The following is a 26,345-nucleotide window of genomic DNA, read 5'->3' on the forward strand; positions in this document are numbered from 1 at the left end:
ACTACATATTAAACAACAGCACATCTTCACAAATCATAGAGTTGTAGAGTTGGAAGGGACCCTGAGAATCATTTAGCCCAGTGCTTCCCAAACTTGAGTCTCCATCTGTTTCTGAACTACAATTCCCATCAGTCCTGAAAACTGGTCCTGCTAGCTAGGGATGGTGGGTGTTGTAGCCCCAAAACAGATGGAGACAATTGTCTGAGAACCATTCATTTAGCCCAACTCCCTGCAATGCAGGGATATGAAGCTGTCCTATAAAGGGACCAAACCTGCCACTTTGGCATTATCAGCATCACACTCTATTATTTGTCCATAGTATAGGGAGGTATGTGAGAATATATTGAAACACAAACCTGCACATTTGGCTTTCCTGAACAGCCAGCTCATGGCATTACTTTTAATTCTGATAACTAGAACCATCCCTCACTACCAGCTTCCAGAAAACTCAGAAAGGGAAATGTATTTTATACAGGTTGAACATCAAAATAAACTTAGGTTGTATCCAGGGAAGATTCCTCTGATGGAAGAATCTGTGCCAGATCCTTTGGAATATTTCATAGGTGAAATAGAAGGCAAATAAGCCACTGAGATATTATGTTGGTGACTAGAAGTTCCACAGATTTCTCACACAACTGAATTTGCCATATAGCCCTATTTTGTGCTTCTCTTTGCAAAATGTAAGCAGTTGTTAACAGTACTGCTGCTATTATATTTGCTGCCACTACTACTAATGTCAGATTTTTGAAATGAGTAGAAAGTGTCAGATTATCCAGTCTTCTGAGTATTGTTCAAAGCTGATAATGAAATCACCTCTAGGTTTGAGTGGTTAATCGCTTTGCAATGATAAAAGTTAAGTGTGAAATCTAGAAATACAAATATTATCACGGCAAATCACAAGAAAGCCTTAAGAAACTGGATGTGGGTGTTATGGTTTTTTCTGCCTCATGATCATTTAATGATGATGAAATGCTTTTTAGATCTCATTATAATCAGAAATTCTTAAACTAAGATGAACAGACCCTGCCTAAATTCCACCCCCACCCTTCATAAAAATCAGGACTGAAGGGAAAGGGTCTTGGTAATTATCATAATGATCATCACCCTCATCATATGGCAAATGCAGATATATATTCATTACAGAAAGATCCTATGGTTTTAAACTCACATGCTCACACAAACAATTCCTTACATAATGTCCTCAAGGAACACAGGAGAGGGTGGTATATTGAAGGCTACGCTTGAAGTTATATAGATTTGAGAAATAATGCCAGCAACAACGATGTCTCCGGACTGATAATATTCATGAAGAATAGGAAGAGGATGCCTGATGGAACATTGAGCAATCGGAATGTTGCCCTCATTTAGAGAAAATAGCACTAATTTCAATACTGCATAGAGTACCAGCTTGCAGGATTTTGGGGGAAAATAATTCCTCTCTTTGCACACTGCCATTTGAGTGTTCCTGAGCAGTAACAAGTCACTAGAATGGCCACAAAAGCCAGATCTCCTGAGTGTAAAGATTCATTGATCAGACTGACAGAGCACTGAGTGTCTGTCTGCCTAAGCTTGAATATAACAGGGCATATTAATCTTCCAGTCTTAGCTCATAGTTTTCCATGTTGGTACTGGAACCCTCTAGAGATACAGAGAAGTAGTGATTGTGATTAATTTGATAATTACAGAAAATATAATCCCTTGTAATTACTCTCTATAACATGGCAAAAGAAAAATGTTTGTCACATCCCAGCAAAAGTTTCAGCTGGTTCTGGAGAAAGCTCTAAGGAGCATCAGCACACAAACTAGAAAATAACTCCGAAAGCTGATCTCTTAGAAAGGAAATATACCTTATAGAATAGCCACTTCACTGGTAACTACTGATGTAAAACCTTGTGCGCAATTTATGAACATTGCCAGTTTATCAAGACTGAAAATATATCAGCTATTCAAACGAAAACTTCTATTGACTGGACCTAATGGTCAGGGGTCCCTTTACCTTTACCTTTAATCGGTTTCCCAGTATGCTACATTTCAGAAATTCATTGTTTTCTGTGTCCTGTTTTTTTTTAATATAGTAAAATAATTGTAATTATTTTTACATACCCATCACAAAAATTTTGGCCCAGAAAAATAAAAACTCTCAAAAATGAGCACAAGAGGGGCAGTTCAGTGAAGAGTGTACATAAAAGTTTTCTAATGCATTTTAAGCTCACAGGAATCATTAAATTTCAATGACTTTTTTACCCCCATCCCCCAAATTTATGATACGACATTCAAGACCAAGTATTGGCTAGGATACTAATATACATTAGTTTTGCTCCCCTGCATTGCTTGGATCATCTTTCCCCTAATAAAGTATTTATAGAAGAATATCAGCAAATTTCAGGGTATAAGGAAATTATAAGGGAAAAGCTTTTGGGTGAGCAATCTGTTTTTCATTAAAGATAAGATGTATCCTAAGTCATTCACAGATCAGACCCACTGATGATCAATGGACAATACTCAATCAAAAGTCTATTGACCAGCTCTAGAATACCCTGATAAAACCCCAAATAATCTCCAAGTGTTTTGAAGGAAGGGAAGGGAAGGGCAGGGCAGGGCAGGGCAGGGCAGGGCAGGGCAGGGCAGGGCTGCTGGATAAGACCAAGGGCCTATGTTGTCCAACATTTTGTTTTCAGAGTGGCCAACCAGTTGCTCCTCAAAAGCCCTCAAGGAGGACATATTGCCTCTCATATTGGAGAAAATATAGAAAATGCCAGGGTAGGAAAACTGCAATGTAGCTCACAGGTTAGGCTTGTAATCAGAGAGAATATAATACTTTCGGGGAGGATGTTGACATAAATGGACAGACAAGCTCTTATGATTATTCATTTGTTTGTTTATTTAATAATAAATTGTTTATTTTCTACAGAACAGTATTTGTGTGATCTCCTTATATGTATCACTCATTATTAATTGCATACTTTTGAGTGGAAAAATATTTAGTTAACATTGGACCCATTGATTCTCTAGTCATTTCTTCTAATTAGCTGCCCCTTGTTGTTCAGCTCAGGTCTCATCAAAATGACATAGCATTTAGGAGAAAATATGCAGCCCAGTAACCCAAAACTGGAGGACAAGATGTAGAAGATCTCTACTGCCACCATGTATTTTCCCTTTGTGCTCAAGTAGGTTGGAACAAAGGATAACCACACACTGCAAAAGACCAACATGCTGAAGGTGATGAACTTGGCTTCATTAAAACTGTCCGGCAGCTTCCTAGCTAAAAACGCCACTGTGAAACTGACAGCGGCAAGGACACCCATAAATCCCAAGACACAGTAAAACATGATAGTTGAACCCTCATTACATTCAAGCACAATTTCTTCAGTCATCGAGTGCATGTCAAGGACTGGAAATGGAGGAGAGGTTGTCAGCCACACACTACAGATTGTAGCTTGAATAAGGGAGCAGGAAAGAACAATGGAGGTAGCCAATCGTTTCCCCACCAATTTCCTTACCCTAGATCCTGGTTTGTTGGCCATGAAAGCTAGAACCACTGTGGTGGTTTTGGCCAGAATAGAAGAAACGGCCACTGAGAAAATCATGCCAAAAGCAATTTGTCGAAAGAGGCATGTAAACTTCTCAGGCTGGCCTATGAAAAGCAAAGGGCAAAGGAATGAGAGCAGGAGTGAGATGAGGAGAGTATGGGTGAGGTTCCGGTTATTGGCTTTGACTATGGGAGTTTCTTTGTGCTTAATGAAGATCCAGAGCACCCAAGCAGTGACGAATGACAAGAGTAGAGTACAAACAGCCAAACTAACCCCCAAAGGTTCTCCATAAGACAAGAAGGTTATTGCTTTCACAATGCATTCATATTGGCCATTGTTTGGATATTGATCTTCAGGGCATTCAAAACAGTCATCTATATCTGGAAAAGAAAAGAGTCATTTTTATGCATGGAAACTCTGGTTAAAAGCAAGCATAACATTATGACAGCTTTAAATGACTGCTTCTATGGTGCTATTGAAATACATGACTGATTTCTTCTGAGGACATTGTGTTCAAAATGCAGCCCTTAACAAAATGCAGCCCTTACAGTAATGTACCTATTGGGACCAACTGGTCTTACAATAAAGATTCTTTCCCAAGATATAACCAAACCAAAGGTATCAATTCCTTTCTCATCTCTAGTTTTGCTGAAATCCTTCCCCCAGACCTATCATGAAATTGAAAACTTCTGCACCAAAGTGGACCCACGTCAACAGTAATATGAGACAACAACATATTATCTGCCCTGTTCTTACACTTAAAACATCAAGGAAACTGGTCTCTGGTATAAATTTACTAGATCATATCTGGCATAATTTATAAATAGTCTACACAACAAATCTTACCCTTCTGGTTAGAAATTCTCCCTTCTGGACATGGAAGGCAACCATAGCAGCAAAATGGCTCTCCTTCCTTTTTGGTCCGACTATAACCTAAAAGGCAATTCTCATTACACACAGAAAGGGGTTGTACCTGTCCAAAAATGAAAGAGGAAATAGTGTTGAAGTGTGTCACCCACTGACCCATCTTTAGATAACTACAGTTTATTGGTTGATACTGTGCAGGCTAGAGTTATAGCTTTTGTTTGTTATTGTGTTGTGTGTTTTGTTGTAGACTGCCCTGTGATCCCTTTCACCTCCAGGAAAAGCTGCCGTATTGGAATCTTTGTCATTTCTCCAGCAACTGTGCCCTCATAAAAACCTTTATCATAATCATATTGGTTATACAACAACTCCCTCAAAGCTACCACAGTGTATTATCAATCACATCTGAATGATATTTTCCAAAATTCTCTGCCCTTCATGCAATCTCTCCATATTGCATCCTTGCAGAATTAGCCTTTGCTTTACTATCTTTATATTTTTTAATTTAGTTTTATTTTCAGCTACGACCGTTGCTTGGTCAGTTTCTCAACATATTAGTTTGCAACTAGGGGTCCTGATATTATCGACTTCGAATGTTATTACTTCAGAGACCAAAACAGTGGGAAACAATGTTGCTTGCACCCTTTCCATAATACAGTGGAACCTGGGTTTTCGAACATCTTGGAAGCCGAACATTTCGGAAGCTGAATGCCGAAAACCTGAAAGTAATTACATCTGTTTTTGAACACGCCTCGGAAGTCAAACAGCTTCCACTGCATGTTTTTCTTTTTTCTCAATGGATTTTGCCAACCACCCATTGCTCCTCAGTTTTTGAACATTTCAGAAATCGAATGGTCTTCTGGAACGTATTATGGTCGAAAACTGAGATTCCACTGTACCAGAAATGAGTGATATGGATCTACTGTACTCTTCTTTATTTCTTAAGATAATTGTAATGAACTAATGGCTGACCTATAGATCTTTTTTTGTAGGTTACCTTTTCCCCAGTCTAAATCTTCTACCACCTTTAGTTGGCTGTAACTGAATATTTGCCCCTATATGTTCCCATCACCGAAATAAATAGCTTCATTTGCTCTACATCAAGGCAGGCCTGGGATCACGCCTTTCACATCTAATATATATATACCACTGGAGCAGTTTTGTATAGACGTCTGAAGTTCACATGAAGCAGACCTTACCTGGTTGAACCTGCTAGGCCACACAATGGCATTATCATAAATGGTCAACCCGTTTTTGAGAGGAGCCAGTGTGTCCATCATTCCAACTTTGACTCTAAGAAATGACTCATTTGGGAAGGTGACCCAGTTGATAATATCAAATTCAGTTTTTAATTCCCCATTCTGGTCAAAAGAAACCTCTTTCCCAGCACTATTGTTAAAGGAGACCCTTCTCAGAAATTCATGGAGCTAAATTGTGGGAGGAGGGAAGGAATTAATATAGTATCCAAAGAATTGAAATATTACAAAATGGTGGTTGTTGGTTACATTTGAAGGTTTTGGATTATCACCTACGGTACTTAAAAGCAGTATGTGCCAAGGAGGAGGTCACTTTCCAAAGCCTCCCTCCAAGCTTCTAATAACTCACACGTAAGCACTGAACGGGTTATCAGGCTTTATTGGTGCCTTCTCTGGCACCAGCTACAGACATCAAACAGCAGTCTAATCTATGGCATGTTCTCTCCCCCTCTTAGCAGGTTAACTCAAAGATTTATAGAGGCTGAGAAATGCTGTCAGCTCAATCACTTGCTCCCACTTTGAGGACTAAATAACACCTGCCTGAGGGGCCTTAACCCAGAGATACTTGCTTACAGAATCACTCCTTCATAACAGTATGAAGTTTTATTTTTGTCCTTTTTGAATTAGGTACTGGATAGAACCAAATATTATCTTTTCCCCTAAGGATGAATAAAGAAATGCAAGTATGGGACAGGGTGATAGTGTATCATAGTGAAGAATTGTTGCTTTTAATACTTATGGAGAATGTCACAGTAGGTTAAAGTCCCTTAGTGGCGTTCAAGTTGCACTAGTGAGATGGCTGGTGCTGGTGGAGTGGCTAACGTGAGAAAAGAGCAGGAAGTCGGCATGGTTCTTGTCAGGGATGGCACATCCCATTTTGCTGTTTGAGGAGAAATGAGAATGCCACCGTGTCCTGTTGTTGCTGCTGCGGCTGCTGCTGCTGCTGCCACTGCCAGCACAACATAACTACGCCTGCTCTGCTATCACATACCCTGCATCATTATTATTATTATTATTATTATTATTATTATTTACAAAATAATTATACAAAATTCAAAATGAGGACACAAAAGACATAATAAAAACAAGAACAAAAACAAATCAGTAATCCCCCTCCCACAAACACATTTAAAAGGACATAGAAAGGCCTAGAGAAATGAAAGACTGTTTCGTAGATGTTTCTCTGACTATGGTCCACCATTTATTTTAATTTGCTGTTTTGTGATCTCCCCTGCTCTGAACCCCACTGGATAATCATATTTCCTCCAAAAAAATCAATCAAAGAAGAAAGGTGTGTTTTTTCTGTGTTGTCAGGAGCTATTCCCCTTTCACTCAGTTTCAGAGTTTATTGCAAACTTCTGCATTAGAGCTCAACAACTCTGGGGAATTTTCCCCTTCCACCCACCCACCCCACACACACTTCTCCTCCCTCCAACGGCAATGGGTAGATCACTGCCAGTTTTTTTTCCATACAGGGAGTAGATCACAGTCTCTTGGGATGGGAATGTGCCTGGATTAGAACATTACCTGCCATGGCTGCTGGTCCACGTAGGCTGATCTTATTCCATCTTCCATAGTCCCATGTTTGAATTTGGAGGAATGCATGGAATGCACAGCATATGCCACAGCATATAGAGCATTGTAGATGCTATAGCTATGGGCAGTCATGCTCATTTCAAAAACAGACGCAGGAAGCGTGTCAACCTTCTCTTCTCCAGTGCAGGACTCCTCATGTCTCTTATCTAAAGATGGTTTGTGAAAAGAACAGTTAAATGCCTCTTCCCAGAAAACTCTGATGAAGCCATCTTCTTTTTCTGAGGCAGGGCGTCTTTTCTGAATAAATTTCTGGAATCCTAGGATACCCTCTGAGTAAATGGCAAAAGATAGAGCACCATGGAGGAAACCTATGTCCCAACAGCTTTGAAAGGGATATGAAGTGAAATCCATCTGGGCTGTCATAATCCAAACCTTTCCTAGGCTTTGCCTTGGCATATCCTGTGTCCCTTGCATCTTGAAGTACACTCTCATTTCCATTATCGTATGAATTTCACCATGCACAATCACAACATTGGCCGTGCTTTGCACAATAACATTGATTATTTCAAGTCCTGCAGTCATCATTGCAGCGATCCCTCGAAAAACATTCAATTTAGTGAATCTCTTTACAAAATCAAAGCAGATACCCTTCTGCTCAAACATGGGTAGAACATTATGTACAAATCTCTCTGAACTGTCATCATCCTGACAAATCACCCCAATCCATATCCAATTGAAATGCTGCAGTAATTGAAGAATCCCCTCATATTGCTGAGCCCGGTTTGGGAACATTCGGTGAATGAAAACAGCTTGCATATTTATATTCAGCATGGGAGAAGAGCCAAAGACAAGCTGCAGGTAATAATTTACAAAAAAAAGGGGGGGGGATGAAACCCTTTATTGATTTTGAACAACAATTAAACTCAGATCAGGATTTGATTGATGGATTGAATTATTAGTTGATTTTTATACTGCTTAGGATCAGGGCCGGATTTAGGTTTGATGAGGCCCTAAGCTGCTGAAGGTAATGGGGCCCTTTATATGTCCAGCTGTCCTTTGTCAGCAACAAATTGTCACTGTTTTTTGTGTTGAATATATGCTATATGGTAATTTAAGGACCTAATAGGTATCTAAAGCCATTTGCACATAACAAAATATGCATTTTATCAAAGTAATTGTTGAACTGAAGTACAGTTAAGAAGAAGTATATTAATAGTGAGATACAATAAAGAAGCATATTTTGGGGGGACCCCCAAGAGAGTGGGGCCCTAAGCTATAGCTTGTTTAGTTTATACATAAATCTGGCACTGCTTAGGATATTAAAACTATCTCTAAGTGACATGCAAAAAACTGAAGTAATGAAACACAACTTAAAATATTACAAAAATACAGTTACAGTGGCTACATACGCTTCAGGTTACATACACTTCAGGTTACAGACTCCGCTAACCCAGAAATATTACCTTGGGTTAAGAACTTTGCTTCAGAATGAGAACAGAAATCATGCAGCAGCAGTGCGGCAGCAGCAGGAGGCCCCATTAGCTAAAGTGGTGCTTCAGGTTAAGAACAGTTTCAGGTTAAGTACGGACCTCTGGAACGAATTAAGTACTTAACCCAAGGTACCACTGTATATAAAAAACCTGTTACATTAATAGTTACTGATATAGATATAAACCAAGAGAAGAAAGGGCTAAGGAATAAACCCTACACAATTCCAGCCCAACTGGTGCCAGATATATTGCTCTGCTTTCCTTTGGACCATAGCAGTGAGGCTGAGAGGTCTTGTCACCTGGGCAACCCAGGATTTCCACGTACACTGCCCAGGTTTGTGCCCCAGAGCAGTCACTTTGTTGCTGCTAACACAGCAAAAACAATGCAGTTTGACTTCACCCCCATTGTCTTTCAAGACAGATGGATGCCAACAACCATCAAGAGGGGACCATGCACTTGTGTGCATATCACATCCTGTGTTGATGATGCTCCATAGGACCAAATGCGCTGGACATATACAAAAGAAACAGTCTAATCTTACCTCAAATTTCTATTTGATCAAATAACAGTTGTCACAGTTTTGTTTTGTTTTTTTTACATTAAATTTAGTGGATTCTGAGATTTGGAACTGGTTTGACTATATAGGGAGGGGCAATAACATTATCTGAAGCCTGGTCTATGTTTTCAGCTGATGGGAATATTTTGCCATTTATATTCATTTAAAATACATTATCTGATAAAAAATAGTTTGTCCTTTCTACATGAGAAATAATAAAAAAGTTTTGTGTCTTAGAGACATGCTTAGCATTTATTATAAGTATATGCCCCCATTGCTCTCCTAAGCTTCCCCTGTCAACTTTTCTCTGTTGGAAAAAAAGAGAGAGGGAGTCAAAGGTAAGCAAATGGCTTGTTAATCACCCATTTTCCATGCTCCTCCAGTTCTTAAAGATAGTGAAATACACCAATATTCAAGCACCAATTCTCAGCCTGAATGGATATACAGGCACTTGCTTGCAGTTGGACACCGTGGCTCTGCCTCTCCCAGACCTTGCTTGGGTTTGGGTTTGGGTAGGGGTAAGGACGGAAAGGAAGGACAGGAAGGTCAACATGCCTAGACCATCCTTGTCCCCCTGACACTTGCCTGGTCCACCTCACATCCCCAACCCCCCACCCCACCACTGCTTCTCCACACTCTGGGGGAGAGATGCTCACCCTATTCCAGTGCCATCTCTCTCTCTCTCTCTCTCTCTCTCTCTCTCTCCCTCCCTCCCTCCCTCCCTCCCTCCCTCCCTCCCTCCACATGCCCTCCCTATAAAGTGGTGTGTTCCCCACTTTGCACCCTTTTACTTATACACACGGGCCACAGAACGCAACCCCCATCTAAGTGGGGAGATGCCTGTATTCAAAAACAAACGTAAATATTTTCATAATAATCCAGGCTTCATGCACATGTCTTACTTGTGGCATCTTGTATGTGCACAGGATTGTTGCCATGTCGAGACATAAACCAGAGTTTGGTCCCCCAATGACTGCTGTTGGAATGTTCTTGACACCACACGTGTAATTTGGAATGAATCTGCCTCTACTGGAGAGAAGTTCCATGGAGGCTTGGTAGGTCCATCTTGCACTGAAATGGCTATTATAGATGTGGAATCCCAGAGTGACATTGGGTAAGATTTGGGGTTTTTCATTTATCTCTTTTACAGCAAATGCCATGGCTAGGATATGCTGGTAGAGTTGTGTCATTGGCCTGCAAAGAGAGTTATATATTGGATAATAGTGCACCCTCATAAAAATAAAAATAAAAAGATTGTATACCCAGAGTCCAGGGAAATGTGTGCATATATTGTCACACAAACCTGGGCATTTGTCTTCCTTGAAGAGTCAATTCCTTCCCTGGTTTTGAATGATGTTATTAACTAATACCATTTACACACAGATACATGTATAATGTATACAGAAGTGTAAAGTTGAGGTTCCTAATTTCTTCCAGTGGTTGAGATTTGAGTGATCAGATAAGACCCAAGAGACTACAATCAATTAGTTTAAATACATTGGTAAAAGACAAGTGAAACATTTTAGTTTATCAAAGAGAAACCAAAAGCAAAAAACAATTCTCGTGGAAAGACAAATCTAAGAAACGATAAGGTTGTTATCATATGCAAGGGTTTCTGTATGCAAGATTTAGTATTATTCAATTTAACTTTACTTGAATGCAACACTCAGCTCTCTAGTTAAAAAGTTTGCTACACAATCCCAGCTGTACTAAGTGCATGGCATTTTAGTTTAAGAGAAGAAGAGAGCTACTGATACAAAGTGATGCTCCTGTGACTTTAGATGTATGTTACTAGATATCAATATGGTGTCTACCATATAGGAAACAGAATTGTCAGTAATGCTAGGAAAATTGTTATTTTCTTACAAAGGGGAAAAAACCCATGCTATTCTACTTTTATAATGATGAGTTTAACAGAAACCACCCCCTGCCCCCCTTGGCCATTTATTAATTGTGATTTATTAATTGTGAATTATTATTTTTTGTAATCTTACTTTGCCTCATAATGGTTTTGTCATGACTATATGTTGGTTTAATGCTGATTAAAACTACAATGGAAAGACCAGTCACTGGCATTAGATCAGACTTCATTCCTATGAACAGAAGTCTGAAACCATCTATTTTCTCATATATAACTTCTGGAGAACTGGGGTTGAATATGAACATCCTGCTTAAACTGTTGCTAGAATCTCAAGTCATGCATATTGTAGAATACTTGTTACTATGAGCTACAGGAATTGATAAAATATTCTGAAGCAAAAGAAACTGGAAATGGGTGTGCTAAATGGTAAACCATTAAATGTAATTATTAAATATTAAATTTAACTGAAAACCATGGAATACACCATACCTTATAACAATAAATACTGAAAGTATAAATGACACTCCCTTCAGAAAGCAATGTAAGTCACCCGATCTCCCAGTCCCCCATAAACATATCGACTCAAAAGAAGAACAGTAGAGTAAAAATAGTAATGCAAAAACAAGCAAAAATTCTGCTAATGTCTCTTTGAACAAGGGGCAATAGAAAACAATGACTTAGAAGACAGAGAAATGGATTTCAGGATTAGATCTGTTCCCCTAGAAAAAGAGAAATTTTGAGAAGGTAAAGGGTGATGTGGTGACGATGATACACCAAATATAGCTAAACATTCAGTACAGATGCACATTATGATTCAAAGAAATACAGCTCCTTACAGAATTTCTCCAAAGAGGTCAGAAGAGGGAAGTCTATGGAAAGTTAGTATATTAGAAGTTATATACACCTGTGACATAATGCCAGCAATGATGACGTCTCCTGACCGATCATGTTTGTGAAGAAAGGGAAGGGGGTCTCTGATGGAACATTGAGCAATAGGAACCTTGCATACAGCCCAGGGCAACAGCACTAATACCAACATTGCAAATACTGCCATCTTGCAGGAAATTCTGAAGTTCAGACCACAGTTCAGATCTTCAAACATTGCCATTCAAAAATTCCTAATTTCTACTGCCTAACCTGAATGACAACTCATTCAACACCAGATTTGTAAGACAAAAGGAATCATTGATCCAGATGGGCAGAGTTCTCTGTTATCTATAGCCCGAGCTCTGAATATCACAGGGGATGTTAACAACATCTTCCAAACTTGGTTCATCATTTTGCAAGTGGCGCCTTCTGGAACACCACCCACCCCCAAGGATGGGAAGCAGAAGCAGAAGAGATTGTGGTTAATTTGGTAATTACATGTGACATAATTGACTGCTTTGGGTTTAAGTTTTCAACAACACTTCAAAAGGAAAAAAAAAACATGTGTGTCATATTGCTAACTTCTTTTAAATACACACCTCTCAGAAAAGAACAGCAAAGTTTTGATGTTCCATTATTATTTTTATTATTAAATTTCTACACCGCAGAGGCCAGTTTACAATATAAAAACACCAAAATACATAACATAGTAGTAAGCAAGACCAATACCTCCCACCCCAGTTTAAAGGCCTTAGATAGCTTAATTAGCCGAAGGCTTGTAGAGGCGGAATATATTTTTGCACAACTTCTAAAAGGGGAATAGGTGTTTTTCCTGAAGCTAGAATACTTCACAATCCAAATGAAAACTTCAGTTGCAAAGGGGTAATCAAAGCTAAATATGACTTTCATGGAGTTGTCATATGCTATCAGGATAATTCAGCATTTTTGGATATAAAGAAAGCTAGCTGCCACATAAATCTCAAAGGAGTTGACATCAAGTGAAAGATAGTTTAGGAAGCTGTTTCTTTCCCTCTTTGACTCCAACCATTGCAGTTCTTTCTCTTAAAATGCCACCCCCCCCCCCGTAAACTCTGTACTTGCTTTTTTATCCTCTGTAGTCTAATAAAAATAAAAATAAAAATAAATTTATTTATACCCATCTCATCTGGCTGGGTTCCCCCAGCCACTCTGAGTGGCTCCCAACAGAATATAAAAAACACAAAAAAATCAAATATTAAAAACTTCCCTAAACAGGGCTGCCTTCAGATGTCTTCTAAAGGTCAGATAGTTATTTATTTCTTGATATCTGATGGGAAGGCGTTCCACAGGGTGGACACCACTACCACTACTCTGCCTGGTTCCCTTTAACCTCACTTCTTGTAGGGAGGGAATCGTCAGAAGGCCCTCAGCGCTGGACCTCAATGTCTAGGCTGAACAATGGGAGTGGAGATGCTCCTTCAGGTATACTGAGCTGAGGCTGTTTAGGGTTTTAAAGGTCAGCACCAACACTTTGATTTGTGCTTGGAAACATACTGGGAGAAAATGTAGGTCTTTCAGGAAGGTTGTTATATGGTCTTGGTGACCACTCCCAGTCATCCGTCTAGCTGCCGCATTCTGGATTAACACTCTCATACCTAGAAGCAATAAATTTCACAACTTGTAAAAATAATGTCTCCGCTTTATCTGGTTGCTGTAAATTCATTAACAGGGGTGGAGGGTGTTCGTGCTGAGGGGTTTGTTCTGTTTGGCCAGATCTTCTCCCTGTTTGGCACCAGACAAAGGGTGGGGACGTCTTTTCCTGGCAACTCATTTTCATGAGTCCATTGCTTGTTGCATGGCACGTCTTGTGCAGCACTAACTCCCTGCTCTTGGGTCGGGAAAAATATACACCCAACTATTCCAGCTGAACTATTTAAAATTTTAAAAGATGATGCTGTTAAGGTGCTACACTCAATATGCCAGCAAGTTTGGAAAACTTAGCAGTGGCCAGAGGATTGGAGATCAGTCTACATCCCAATCCCAAAGAAGGGCAGTGCCAAAGAATGCTCCAACTACTGCACAATTGCACTCATTTCACATGCTAGCAAGGTTATGCTTAAAATTCTACAAGGAAGGCTCAAGCAGTATGTGGACCGAGAACTCCCAGAAGTGCAAGCTGGATTTAGAAGAGGCAGAGGAACCAGAGACCAAATTGCAAACATGCGCTGGATTATGGAGAAATCTAGAGAGTTCCAGAAAGACATCTACTTCTGCTTCATTGACTATGCAAAATCCTTTGACTGTGTTGACCACAGCAAACTATGGCAAGTTCTTAACGGAAAGGGAGTGCCTGATCACCTCATCTGTCTCCTGAGAAATCTCTATGTGGGTCAAGAAGCTACAGTTAGAACTGGATATGGAACAACTGATTGGTTCAAAATTGGGAAAAGAGTACGACAAGGCTGTATTTTGTCTCCCTGTTTATTTAACTTATATGCAGAATTCATCCTGGTGCAACTGAGGTCGGATCCTCCCGCTGCTGCTGCAAAGATGGCTTTGCTAAGCCCCCGCCCGCCCGACTTGCAGCGCTTGCTGGAGAAGGACCCCTACCTGACTCCCTTTGAGCAGGACTTCGAGCGCAGGTATAGTCTCTTCCATAGCATCTTGAAGAACATTGAAGAAAATGAAGGTGGCCTTGACAAATTTACAAAGAGTTACCAAACATTTGGAGTCAACAGATTTATTGATGGAGGATTGTACTGTAAGGAATGGGCTCCTGGGGCAGAAGCTGTGTTTCTTACTGGAGACTTCAGCTAACTCCATCTGGCCTAGGGGGCGGGGCCCAGGCTCACCTTCGCCACGGCTTTAAGAGGCCTCATTGAGGCCAGGGACATTGCTGCTGCTGCATCGTGAGTGCTTGGAGTGTAAGGCCTCTCCCTCTCCCTCCTTAGGCTAACTCCATCTGGCCTAGGGGGCGGGGCCCAGGCTCACCTTCGCCACGGCTTTAAGAGGCCTCACTGAGGCCAGGGACATTGCTGCTGCTGCATCGTGAGTGCTTGGAGTGTAAGGCCTCTCCCTCCTCAGGCCAACTCCATCTGGCCTAGGGGGCGGGGCCCAGGCTCACCTTCGCCACGGCTTTAAGAGGCCTCATTGAGGCCAGGGACATTGCTGCTGCTGCATCGTGAGTGCTTGGAGTGTGGGGCCTCTCCCTCCTCAGGCTAACTCCATCTGGCCTAGGGGGTGGGGCCCAGGCTCACCTCCCTGATAGTTTTAAGGACGGTGCTGCTGCAGCAAATGCTAAAGATGTTTTATATATTTTAATGTGTTTTAAACGTGTTTTTATTGCTTATTTTGTTGTACCACCACGAATGGTGGTTTTTATCTATGTATTCTTGTTTTGTTCTATCTTGTTCTGTTTTGGGGTGGGATATTGAGTGGGGTGGGGATTGGTTTTTGTTTGGGCACAATTGTTTTTGGTTGTTTTGTTTTTCGATTTTGTAAATGGAGGTTACTATGAGGCTTGGGATTGCTACCGTGGAGGGGCGAGGGAGGTATGGCGGTGGGGGCAGATGTTATAAGCGAAGGGGATCGAGATACGGATATGCTCGTACCCCTTCCAATCTGCGCCCCATCCCGAGAGACGAGGGTAGGGTGAGCAAGGATTACTCACCTCCTTCACTGGTGTTGTGCAATGCCAGGTCTATAGGCAACAAAACCGCCACCCTGCGAGATTTCTTTACCTCGCAGGGGGTCGACCTGGCTTGTGTGACGGAGACCTGGGTGCGCGAAGGGGTAACTGTTACCTTACGAGAGATGGCGCCCCCGGGTTTCTCTGTCCTCCACCAGTCACGGACTGTGGGCCGGGGGGGAGGGGTGGCATTATTAATCCGGGAAGATTGTTCTTTCAGGGCTCTACCATCGCCATCGATCCCCGGCATTGAATGTGTTGGCCTAGTGTGGGGCTCCGAGGAGAGCTTGGCTGTCTGGCTGGTGTACCGGCCACCTAGCGCACCAGCAGCCACCCTGTCAGGCCTGCTGGAGGCGGTGGCCGGCTGGGCCTTGGAGTTCCCTAACCTATTGGTATTGGGAGACTTCAACTTCCATGCTGATGCCGCTCCCTCCTCACAGGCTCTGGACCTGGTGTCTTCCATGGCGACACTAGGGCTCTCCCAGTTTGTTTCGGGCCCCACACATCAAGCAGGCCACACGCTGGATTTGATCTTTGGTGCCGGTATAGATGTGATCATGTCTCCTTCGATGAAGGTGCCATGGTCTGATCACTACGCTCTGAAAGCCAGGATTGACTTTCCACCCCCACCCTGCTTAGGTGGCGAGCCGATTTGGGCTCGCCCGCAGAGGCTGATGGACCCTGATAGATTCCGTCAAGCCTTGCGGGACCTTGCTCTCCCTGGCGACTCATTGACTGAGCTTGTTGAGGGCTGGAATACCCAGCTCCTGGCAGCCATCGATGAGATCGCACCTAAGCGCCCTCTGCGACCCCGCAGAAACCGGGCTCCCTGGTTTACCGAGGAGCTTCGGAAAATGAAGCGGGACCTCAGACGGCTAGAGCGAGTATGGCGGGGTGCCCGTGACGGAGCCTCAAGAACATCTTATAGGGTTTTTATGAAAACCTATGAGATGGCTGTGAAGGCCGCTAAGAAGTCTTACTTCTCGGCCTCCATTGCATCCGCTAGCTCTCGCCCGGCACAATTATTTAGTATAATTCGGTCTTTAACGTCCCTTGATGGACAGCCAAATTTAAATAACAATCTGACACACAGCTGTGAGGCATTTGCGAGCTTTTTTGCGGAGAAGGTCCTGTTGCTCCGCCATGACCTCCCTGCCAATTTGGATACAATAAAGGAACTGGAGGCCCCTCGACTGTCCTCGGGTCCAGTATTGGACCATTTTGACCGGATATCTCCAGCCGATGTGGACAGACTCCTCCAAGCTGGAAAGCCCACCACCTGTCCTCTTGACCCGTGCCCGTCATGGCTGATTAGAGCGTGTCCAGACGAGGGGCGGGCCCCCCTGGGAGATATCATCAATTTGTCCCTTGGCACCGGGATATTCCCAGGGGAACTGAAGGAGGCAGTGGTGCGTCCGCTCTTAAAGAAAACATCATTAGATCCCTTAGATCTATCCAATTACCGCCCGGTCTCGAATCTTCCATTCCTGGGTAAGGTGATTGAGAGAGCGGTTGCTGAACAGCTTGGTAGGTTTCTGGATGAAACATCTGCTCTGGATCCATTCCAGTCCGGCTTCCGTGCTGGTCATGGGACCGAGACGGCTCTGGTCGCCCTAACAGATGATCTCCGTAGGCAGCTGGATCGAGGCGGGTCGGGGCTGCTGATTCTTCTAGATCTGTCAGCAGCCTTCGACATGGTCGATCACGAACTCCTGGACCACCGCCTTGCCGACGTGGGAATCCAGGGCACAGTCCTTCAATGGCTGCGCTCGTTTCTCTCTGGTCGGGGACAGAGGGTGGCGCTCGGGGGGGAATTGTCATCGCGCCACTCCTTGGTGTGTGGAGTGCCTCAGGGTGCGATTCTCTCCCCGATGCTTTTTAACATCTTTATGCGCCCCCTCGCCCAGCTTGTCCGGAGTTTTGGGCTGGGTTGCCATCAGTATGCCGATGACACCCAACTCTATCTGTTGATGGATGGCCATCCTGACTCGGCCCCCGATACACTGGCGAGATGCCTGGAAGCTGTGGCTGGATGGTTACGTGGGAGCCAGTTGAAGTTAAATCCTTCGAAGACAGAGGTCCTCTGGCTGGGGCGGGATGATATGGGATTGAGGGGGCAACTCCCATCTCTTGCGGGGGTGCAATTAGTGCCAGCACCGTCCGTTAAGAGTTTGGGTGTAATCTTCGATACCTCCCTCTCTATGGAGGCGCAGATTACAGCTATAACAAAGGCGGCATTTTTTCATCTCCGCCAAGCTAAGCAGTTGGCCCCTTATCTCTCTCGCCCTGACCTAGCCACTGTGATCCATGCGACGGTCACCTCCAGACTGGATTATTGTAACTCGCTCTACGTGGGGCTGCCCTTAAGACTGACCCAGAAACTCCAGCGGGTGCAGAATGCCGCGGCGAGACTCCTTATGGGGTCTTCGCTGCGAGATCACATTCAACCGGTACTATACCAGCTGCACTGGCTCCCGGTGGAGTACAGGATCAGGTTTAAGGTGCTGGTTTTAACCTTTAAAGCCCTACACGGCCTAGGACCCTCGTACCTACGGGACCGCCTCTCCTGGTATGCCCCACAGAGAAACCTACGGTCTGCAAATAATAACATCCTCAAGGTCCCAGGCCTCAGAGAGGTTAGGCTGGCCTCAACTAGAGCCAGGGCCTTCTCGGCTGCGGCTCCAATCTGGTGGAACGCTCTGTCACAAGAGACTAGGGCCCTGCGGGACCTGACATCCTTCCGCAGGGCCTGCAAGACAGAGTTGTTCCACCAGGCCTTTGGTCAGGGCGCAGCCTGACTCCCTCCTCTGGCAACCTGCTTAGAATCTTGCTTAATTAGTTGCCATTAATTTGATTTTAATTGATTTTTATAATGTAATATTTTTAGAATGTGTGAATATCTGATGGTTTGATTGTTGATTGTTGTTAGCCGCCCTGAGCCCGGCTTCGGCTGGGGAGGGCGGGATATAAATAAAATTTATTATTATTATTATTATTATCATGCGAAAGGCTGGGCTGGATGAATCCGAAGCCAGAATTAAGATTGCTGGAAGAAATATCAACAACCTCAGATATGCAGATGACACAATCTTGATGGCAGAAAGTGAGGAGGAATTAAAGAACCTTTTATTGAGGGTGAAAGAGGAGAGCGCAAAATATGGTCTGAAGCTCAACATCAAAAAAACCGAAGATCATGGCCACTGGTCCCATCACCTCCTGGCAAATAGAAGGGGAAGAAATGGAGGCAGTGAGAGATTTTACTTTCTTGGGCTCCATGATCACTGCAGATGGTGACAGCAGCCACGAAATTAATTGCCAACAAAGGTCCGTATAGTAAAAGCTATGGTTTTCCCAGTAGTGATGTATGGAAGTGAGAGCTGGACCATAAAGAAGGCTGATCGTAGAAGAATTGATGCTTTTGAATTATGGTGCTGGAGGAGACTCTTGAGAGTCCCATGGACTGCAAGAAGATCAAAGCTATCCATTCTTAAGGAAATCAGCCCTGAGTGCTCACTGGAAGGACAGATCGTGAAGCTGAGGCTCCAATACTTTGGCCAACTCATGAGAAGAGAAGACTCCCTGGAAAAGACTCTGATGTTGGGAAAGATGGAGGGCACAAGGAGAAGGGGACAACAGAGGACGAGATGGTTGGATAGTGTCTTCGAAGCTACAAATATGAGTCTGACCAAACTGCGGGAGGCAGTGGAAGACAGAAGTGCCTGGCGTGCTGTGGTCCATGGGGTCACGAAGAGTTGGACACGACTAAACGACTAAACAACAACAAAAGTTTGGTGACAATATTCACTGAAGAGCATTCTGCTGCTGCATATCTTGGTAGAACATTCTTGTATTGAGGCTACCACTGCAGAATGAAAACACCCGATCCTCTGAAAAAACACACACTAGGACTATGGTATGAATAAGTACCCTTTATCATTAGAGTTCAGATGCTACCAATCAATCAGTAACCCATTCATTTGGCAAAAATGTATTTATTGATTGTTCACTAACATTTCTAAGCAGTTTGCATATAATATAAAATTTGCATTAAAAACTACACCAAAAAAACCACATTAAAACCCAATTGACAGGAAATTTATCAAGATATGAACCAAAACAGCATTTTTAGAATAAACATAAAACCTTAAAATTCCATGTCTGGGTAGGCTTCAGGATACAAAACATTGTTTACTGGTCACCAAACTCAAGATGGTGAAGATGCCTAACTATTCAACATGTCCCAGATGGGGTTATCATCTAAACATAATTTAGTATTTTGCAGAGGTAGATGGAGAAAAAGGTTTGGAATGAGCAAAGTAAAGAATAAGAAAAAATAGGTTCCTTCAGTTTGGCCTCTTTATCAGCTGTTCTCTTTTGTTCAAGTCAGGCCTCATCAGAATAATGTAGCATTTGGGGGAAAAGATGCAGATCAGTAACCCAGCACCAGAAGTCAAAATAGAGAAGATCTCCACAGCCACCATGTATTTTCCTTTTGTGCTCAGGTAGGTTGGGATAAAGGTCAACCATACACTGCAGAAGACCAACATGCTGAAGGTGATGAACTTGGCTTCATTGAATGTGTCAGGCAACCTCCGAGCCAGGAAAGCCACAATGAAGCAGATTATGGCCTGGAAGCCCATGAAGCCCAGGACACAGTAGAACATGGTGACGGAACCTTCGTTGCATACAAGCACAATCTCTTCAGTCATCGTGTGCATGTCTAGATCTGGGAAAGGGGGAGATGTTGCCAGCCACACACAACAAAGACTGGCCTGAATTAGGGAGCAGGAAAGAACAACGGTAATGGCCAATTTATTCCCCACCCATCTCCTGATACTGGACTCTGGCCTGGTAGCCATGAAAGCTAAGATCACTATGGTGGTTTTGGCCAATATGCAAGAAACCGCCACTGAGAAGATGAGACCAAAAGTAATTTGTCGAAGGAGGCAGGTCACCTTATTAGGCTTGCCAATGAAGAGCAGAGCGCAAAGGAAAGAGAGCAGGAGGGATATTAGGAGTGCGAAAGTGAGATCCCTGTTGTTGGCTTTGACTATGGGTGTGTGCCAGTACTTAATGAAGACTCTGAGTACAAAGAATGTGATAACAGATAAAGAATGAGCAGAAACAGCAAAACATATTCCCAAAGGTTCTTCATAAGATAAGTAACTTATATATTTTGGAATGCAGGAATCATGTTGGTCATTTGGATACTGGTCTTCTGGACACTGAAAACACTCATCCAAGTCTGGAAAGGAAAACATGGTTTTCTTTAAAATAAAAACGGCAATACATAGTGCACTAAAGTATTTAAGCAGTAAGAGTATAAATCCTGAATCAAGGAAGCTCACATAAATCTAAAAGCCATGCTTTTTTCTTCAAAAAAATTAAGTGTTACATTGAGTGGAGTTTCCTCCAAACAGCCCCATTATCTACCTTGGAGGAAGCTGTTTAATTTGGTGGAAGAAGCATCTTCCTTATACTAAGAAAGTGTCTTTATATTGGGGAAATCTTCTCAAAGGAACACAGGAAGCTGCCTTATACCAGATTGGAGTATTGATCTCTCTGGCTCATAATTCTCTCTTCAGACTGTCCATGGCTCTCCAGCATTTCAGACAGATGATGCTGGGATTGAATCTGGGACCTTCTGTATGCAGATCAGTTGCCATAACACTGAGTTATGGATGATCGCATTACCCAGAATTATGTCTGCCAAAAACCTCAAATTAGCAGTGATCCAGGAATGCCCTCAGTCACCAGATTGGATATGATTAAATCCACCATATTTATCTAAAATCATGTGCTATATTAGATTTGATTAGTTTTATTTCACTTTATTACCAACTCTTCCCCCTAAGTTTCAGATGCCATACAACTAAATAAAGTACTACATTTAAAAACGTTTTTAAAAGTTAACAACTTTTTTTAAAAAAAACCCACCCACATAAAGCCCTTACAAAAATTGTTAGAAAAAGATACAGTGCCGTGACTTGTTATATCAGCAATGGTTATATCACCTTTGAATTAGCATAAATAAATAAATAAATAAATAAATAAATAAATAAATAATCAACGCCAATGGAGCCTGATATATACATCAATATTTTGGATTAATTCCAATGGGCAGTCAGCATCAAATTAGATGCAGTGGCACAAGAATTTCTGGTTGTGCAATGAAATGCAAGAATCTCTTCTCTCTGTGTGTTCTCTCCACATCTACATCTTACCTGCTCTGGAGAGCAGAGGGGAAAACCCAGAATAGATTTAGGAGGTTCCAGGGCTGTTCCTGAACAGACCTACGGGTATAGGGCAGTATAGAAATAATAATAATAATAATAATAATAATAATAATAATAATAATAATAATAATAGAGAGACGAGGCAGGGTTAGGTTAAAAGTCATTGTCCTGGCACATCTAAATAGTTGGATAATGCCCATTACATTTGAACAAATGCTCTACATTGCATTTCTTACCACTCTGATTTGAAATCTTCCCTTCAGGACATGGGAGGCAACCATAGCAGCAAAATGGCTTCCCTTCCAACTTTATCTTACTATACCCTGGATGGCAATTGTCATTACACACAGAAACGGGTTGTGCCTGTCAATAAATAAAAGCAGAAATGTTCTCACGTCCAGAAATTCTATTTTGGGAGTTTTATATTTCGGTGGTTTCTTCACAGTTACAAATGGTTTGACCAAATATTTTATTACTGATTTGCTTTACTAAAGAGATTCTGCATCCTGCTTCTCACTATTTCTCATCCTAGGACAGCTAACACCTCTTAATACGCACCAATGCAGATAAAGACACAATGAATTGTCATTATTTATTCATCTTTTTTATTTATGAATTGCTTCTCATGAGGCTTCATGGAGAAATTTGCTATACTATAAAAACAGATCAAGAACAACTGGATCTAGAATAAAAGCAAGAGAGTTGTATAAATAAAATAACAAATTACCATTTCAAATAATTTTCAAATCCATTGCTCTCATAACACTAGAGCTCAGGAATATTCAATAGAATATTCAATAGAATATTCAATAGAATGTTGAAACATTCAGGACACAGAGAAGGAAGTCTGTCTATCTGCATTGCTAGCTAAACATGTGACACTCATTTGTACAGGACACAATGATGGCTTTAAAAGAGGATAAGACAAATTAGTGGAGGATAAAGCTAGCAGTGACTACTAGCCATGATTCCTGTGCTTTGACTCCACTGTTAAAGCCACAGTTAGACCCATGTATTCCCCCCCCCCCCAAAAAAAGTGATCCTGGTTCTTTTCCCCCAGGTTGAGGAAATGTTTCTGACGTACCTGGTTAAACATGCTTGGCCAAACAATGTCATCTGCAGAAATTGTGAACCCTTTGTCCTTGGCAGACAATGAGTCTACTTTTCCAACTTTGACTCTGAGAAAGGACTGGTTTGGGAATGTGATCCAGTTTACAATATCAAACCCAGCGACAGCTTGCCCACTTTGATCAAAAGTGACTTGTTCCCCAGCACTGTTGTTAAACGAGGCACTTCTCAGATAGTGGTGGATCTAAATGGAAGCACAGGAACACCATCAAGAATGCACAATGATAGGCAAATATACTGATGACAGATGACCTTTTGGAAACTATGGTTAGTGGTCTTGCCAATAGAAAACAAATCTAAGGAACAAGCAAAGTGAATTAGAAGAATGGAAAATACAGCTCTCTTTTACACATCACTGGCAAATAAGATTATAAGTCTGACAATGGTGAGTTGTTTCATAGTCTTCACTAGGAACTGAATGCAGGGGAGCAGTATCAAATTGGCTCAGAAGGAAAACTATGGCATAAAAAATAGCATTTAGATGTCAACACTCTAGCTTTAAAACGTAGATAGACATTTAATGGCCTTCTGTTGAAGATGGATTTATGATGGATTCCTCTGTAGTAATGTACTCAGGACATTAGCTGCCATGGCTGTAGAGTCAGAAGTATCCACCTCTTCCCATCCATTACTGTTCTTTAGAATTTTGATAAATAAAGGTATGGCTGTCAAATCATATGCCAGGGTGTAAACAGCATTACTGACATTGTGGCTTTGGCCAGTCATGCTCATTTCAAACAGTATGCCGATTCTCAAGCTTAACCTTCCCAGTGCTGACTTCTGTATTTTTTTAACAAATATTGTGGAGTTGGGGAACAACACTGAAAGGCTCTCAGAATATTACCTGCCCCAACTGCTGCTTCAGAAGAATCCCTCTCCCATCATATGCCATTGCTCTGTGTCCAAATTTGGATGAATGCATGGCTTGCAAAGCATGCGCCACAGCAAAGACAGCATTGTAGACACTGTAGCTATGCCCAGTCATGCTCATTTCAAAAACAGAGGTAGGAAGAGTCTCCAACTTCTCTTCTCCGGTACACATTTCTTTATCTGTGGTGTCATTCATGGGGAAAGAACATTCAAATGCATTTTCCCAAAAGACCCTGATAAAACCATCTTCCTTTTCCAAGGTAGGGTTTTTCATCTGAAGATATTCCAGGAATCCTATTACCTGCTTGGAAGGAACTGCAAAGGATAAAGCTCCATGGAAGGCCTCTAAACCCATCATTTTTTGAAACGGAACTGATGTGAATTCCATCTGGGCTGTCATAATCCACACTTTACCTTTACTATTCATTTGTATACCCTCACATTCAGCAAACATTAGACTTGGTCTAAGAATTACCATGAGCTGAACATCACCATGTGCGATTACAATGCTGGCATTGCTCCTCAGCATAATTCTGAGTACTCGAGAAAAGCCATTCATTATTTCATCAAACTTACTGGAAAAGGATTCTTTTGGCAGTTCTTCTATGAAATCAAAGCATATACCTCTTTGTGAAAACACGGGGAGCACACTCTGTATAAATTTCTCTCCACTGTCAGTGCTTATATAAGCCACCCCAATCCATGTCCACTTAAAATGCAACAGCAACTGAAGAATTCCCCAGGTTTGATGGTCCTCATTTGGGAACATCCGGTTGAAGAAAACAGCTTCAGGGTTGCCATTGGTCATTGGAGCAGAGCCATATACAAGCTTAGAACAATAAAGAAAATTGGGAGATAGGAGCGTTTGTGTCTAATATACAATTTCAGTATCACAACTGCATCTGAACCCTTAACTAAGATCTAGAAAATTAATCACATCCACAAGTGTCTGGAGCTGGTTAGGAACTACCTAATCAAGAGGAATAAATATTCATCAATTATAATATCAACACACACACACACCAATGAAATAATGAGAAGAATCATTTTCCTTGATTACATTCATTTTGACCTCTGAACAGCTGGCAAGGTTATGTCTTTGTTCCCTTCAATCCTGGTGCTTTCTATCTGCAAACACAAAAATTCATGTACAAGAGCACTGAGGAGTAAATTATTCATAAATCCTAGTTTTATATGCATATCGTACCTGTGGCATCTTGTAGATGTTAAGAATGTGCGCCATGAAATGACAGATGTGAGAATTTGGTCCTGTGATAACAGCTATTGCATTGTCTTGGGCATCACACTTGAAGTTAGGGATAAATCTTCCCTGTGTGGAGAGAAGGTCCATTGAAGCAAGGTAGGTCCAGCTTGCTCTGAAATAGCTATTATAGATGTGCATGCCCAGGGTAATATTAGGCAACATTTGTGGATTTTCATTGATCTCCTTTACAGCATATACCAAGGCCATGATATGCTGATAGTTTTGGAAGAAGGGTCTGCAATGAGATTGGTATGCTGTGTCAAAGTGTGTCTGCTTCTGAATATGAAACGTGTAACATTCAGTTTCAATATATGCTTGCTAATAACATTGCTTGCATGTTCAGACACAAAGAAACACAAACAAAGATAATATATTTCCAGTGAAGAGAATTGTGAAGATACCATTCGTGATCAATCCTGTATTGGAGATTCATCTTGCTGTAATTTTAGAAAGTGCTATTCATATATACATATATATTTATATAGTTGCCTACCTACTGTACATATAGGGTTTACGTATGCTGTATATCACACAATTCATTAAATATAAGGAACGCAGTACACTCTTTAGGCCTCTGTGAAAAATATTGGGTAAAATGCAAACAAGCCTGAAAATTTCAGTTTACTGGAACAGGTAATGTTTTAATAATTTTAATTCGCTAGCACCTGTACTTTTTTAAACTTTAAATATTTAATTTGGTACAAGGGTAGCTTATTGCATCCAGATTTTTCTAAAAGTTTGAGAAGGATTTATAGCATATTGTGCAGCAAAGGACAGCACTCCAGCAGAAAGCAAGAAAACTGTCATTGGTAATGGAATGATGAGCTGTCAGAGTTCCTGTGCTGGGAAGAGCCTTGGGGTAAGGGTAGATGGCTAGTAAGAATTTTTGCTTTTGCTTTTGCTATCAAATTGAATATTATATCAGCTGCTGCTGCTGCTGAACTACTGCTACTCCTATTACTACTAATAATAATACCGCTGGGTATAGGGCAGTGTATAAATCAATTTAACAACAACAACAACAACAGAATTCCATTGTTAAATTAAATACTTCAAACAGCAATAAAACCTGATCAAAGTTTTGCCTATCTACACCTCACTAATGTTTCATTCCAGTCAACCTCCATCAACTATAACATGTGGCATGGAAATCCTGAGCCCTACAATGAAATTGCATGGAAAGAGCTAACATAAAAAACTGAGATACAGCCTCATCCAA

The 26,345-nt window shown here is 41.7% G+C and overlaps 2 protein-coding genes across 2 annotated transcripts; both read right to left on the reverse strand.

Annotated features, from left to right (window-relative positions):
• Positions 1-3,008: 3,008 nt before the first annotated feature.
• Positions 3,009-10,423, reverse strand: LOC309328406 (vomeronasal type-2 receptor 26-like; the record flags this gene model as incomplete). The annotated part of the gene is made up of 5 exons (XM_081838405.1): positions 3,009-3,910; positions 4,377-4,503; positions 5,594-5,821; positions 7,178-8,038; positions 10,136-10,423. 5 exons carry the CDS (start codon positions 10,421-10,423, stop codon positions 3,009-3,011), a joined length of 2,406 nt encoding a protein of 801 aa, XP_081694531.1.
• A 9,548-nt stretch (positions 10,424-19,971) lies between these two features.
• LOC309328407 (vomeronasal type-2 receptor 26-like) lies at positions 19,972-25,333 on the reverse strand (the record flags this gene model as incomplete). Its single annotated transcript, XM_081838406.1, has 5 exons — positions 19,972-20,873; positions 22,101-22,227; positions 22,949-23,176; positions 23,837-24,691; positions 25,070-25,333. 5 exons carry the CDS (start codon positions 25,331-25,333, stop codon positions 19,972-19,974), a joined length of 2,376 nt encoding a protein of 791 aa, XP_081694532.1.
• Positions 25,334-26,345: the final 1,012 nt, after the last annotated feature.

This window comes from Podarcis erhardii (assembly GCF_964252035.2).
Source record: "Podarcis erhardii genome assembly, chromosome: 13".
Taxonomy (NCBI): Eukaryota; Metazoa; Chordata; class Lepidosauria; order Squamata; family Lacertidae; genus Podarcis; species Podarcis erhardii.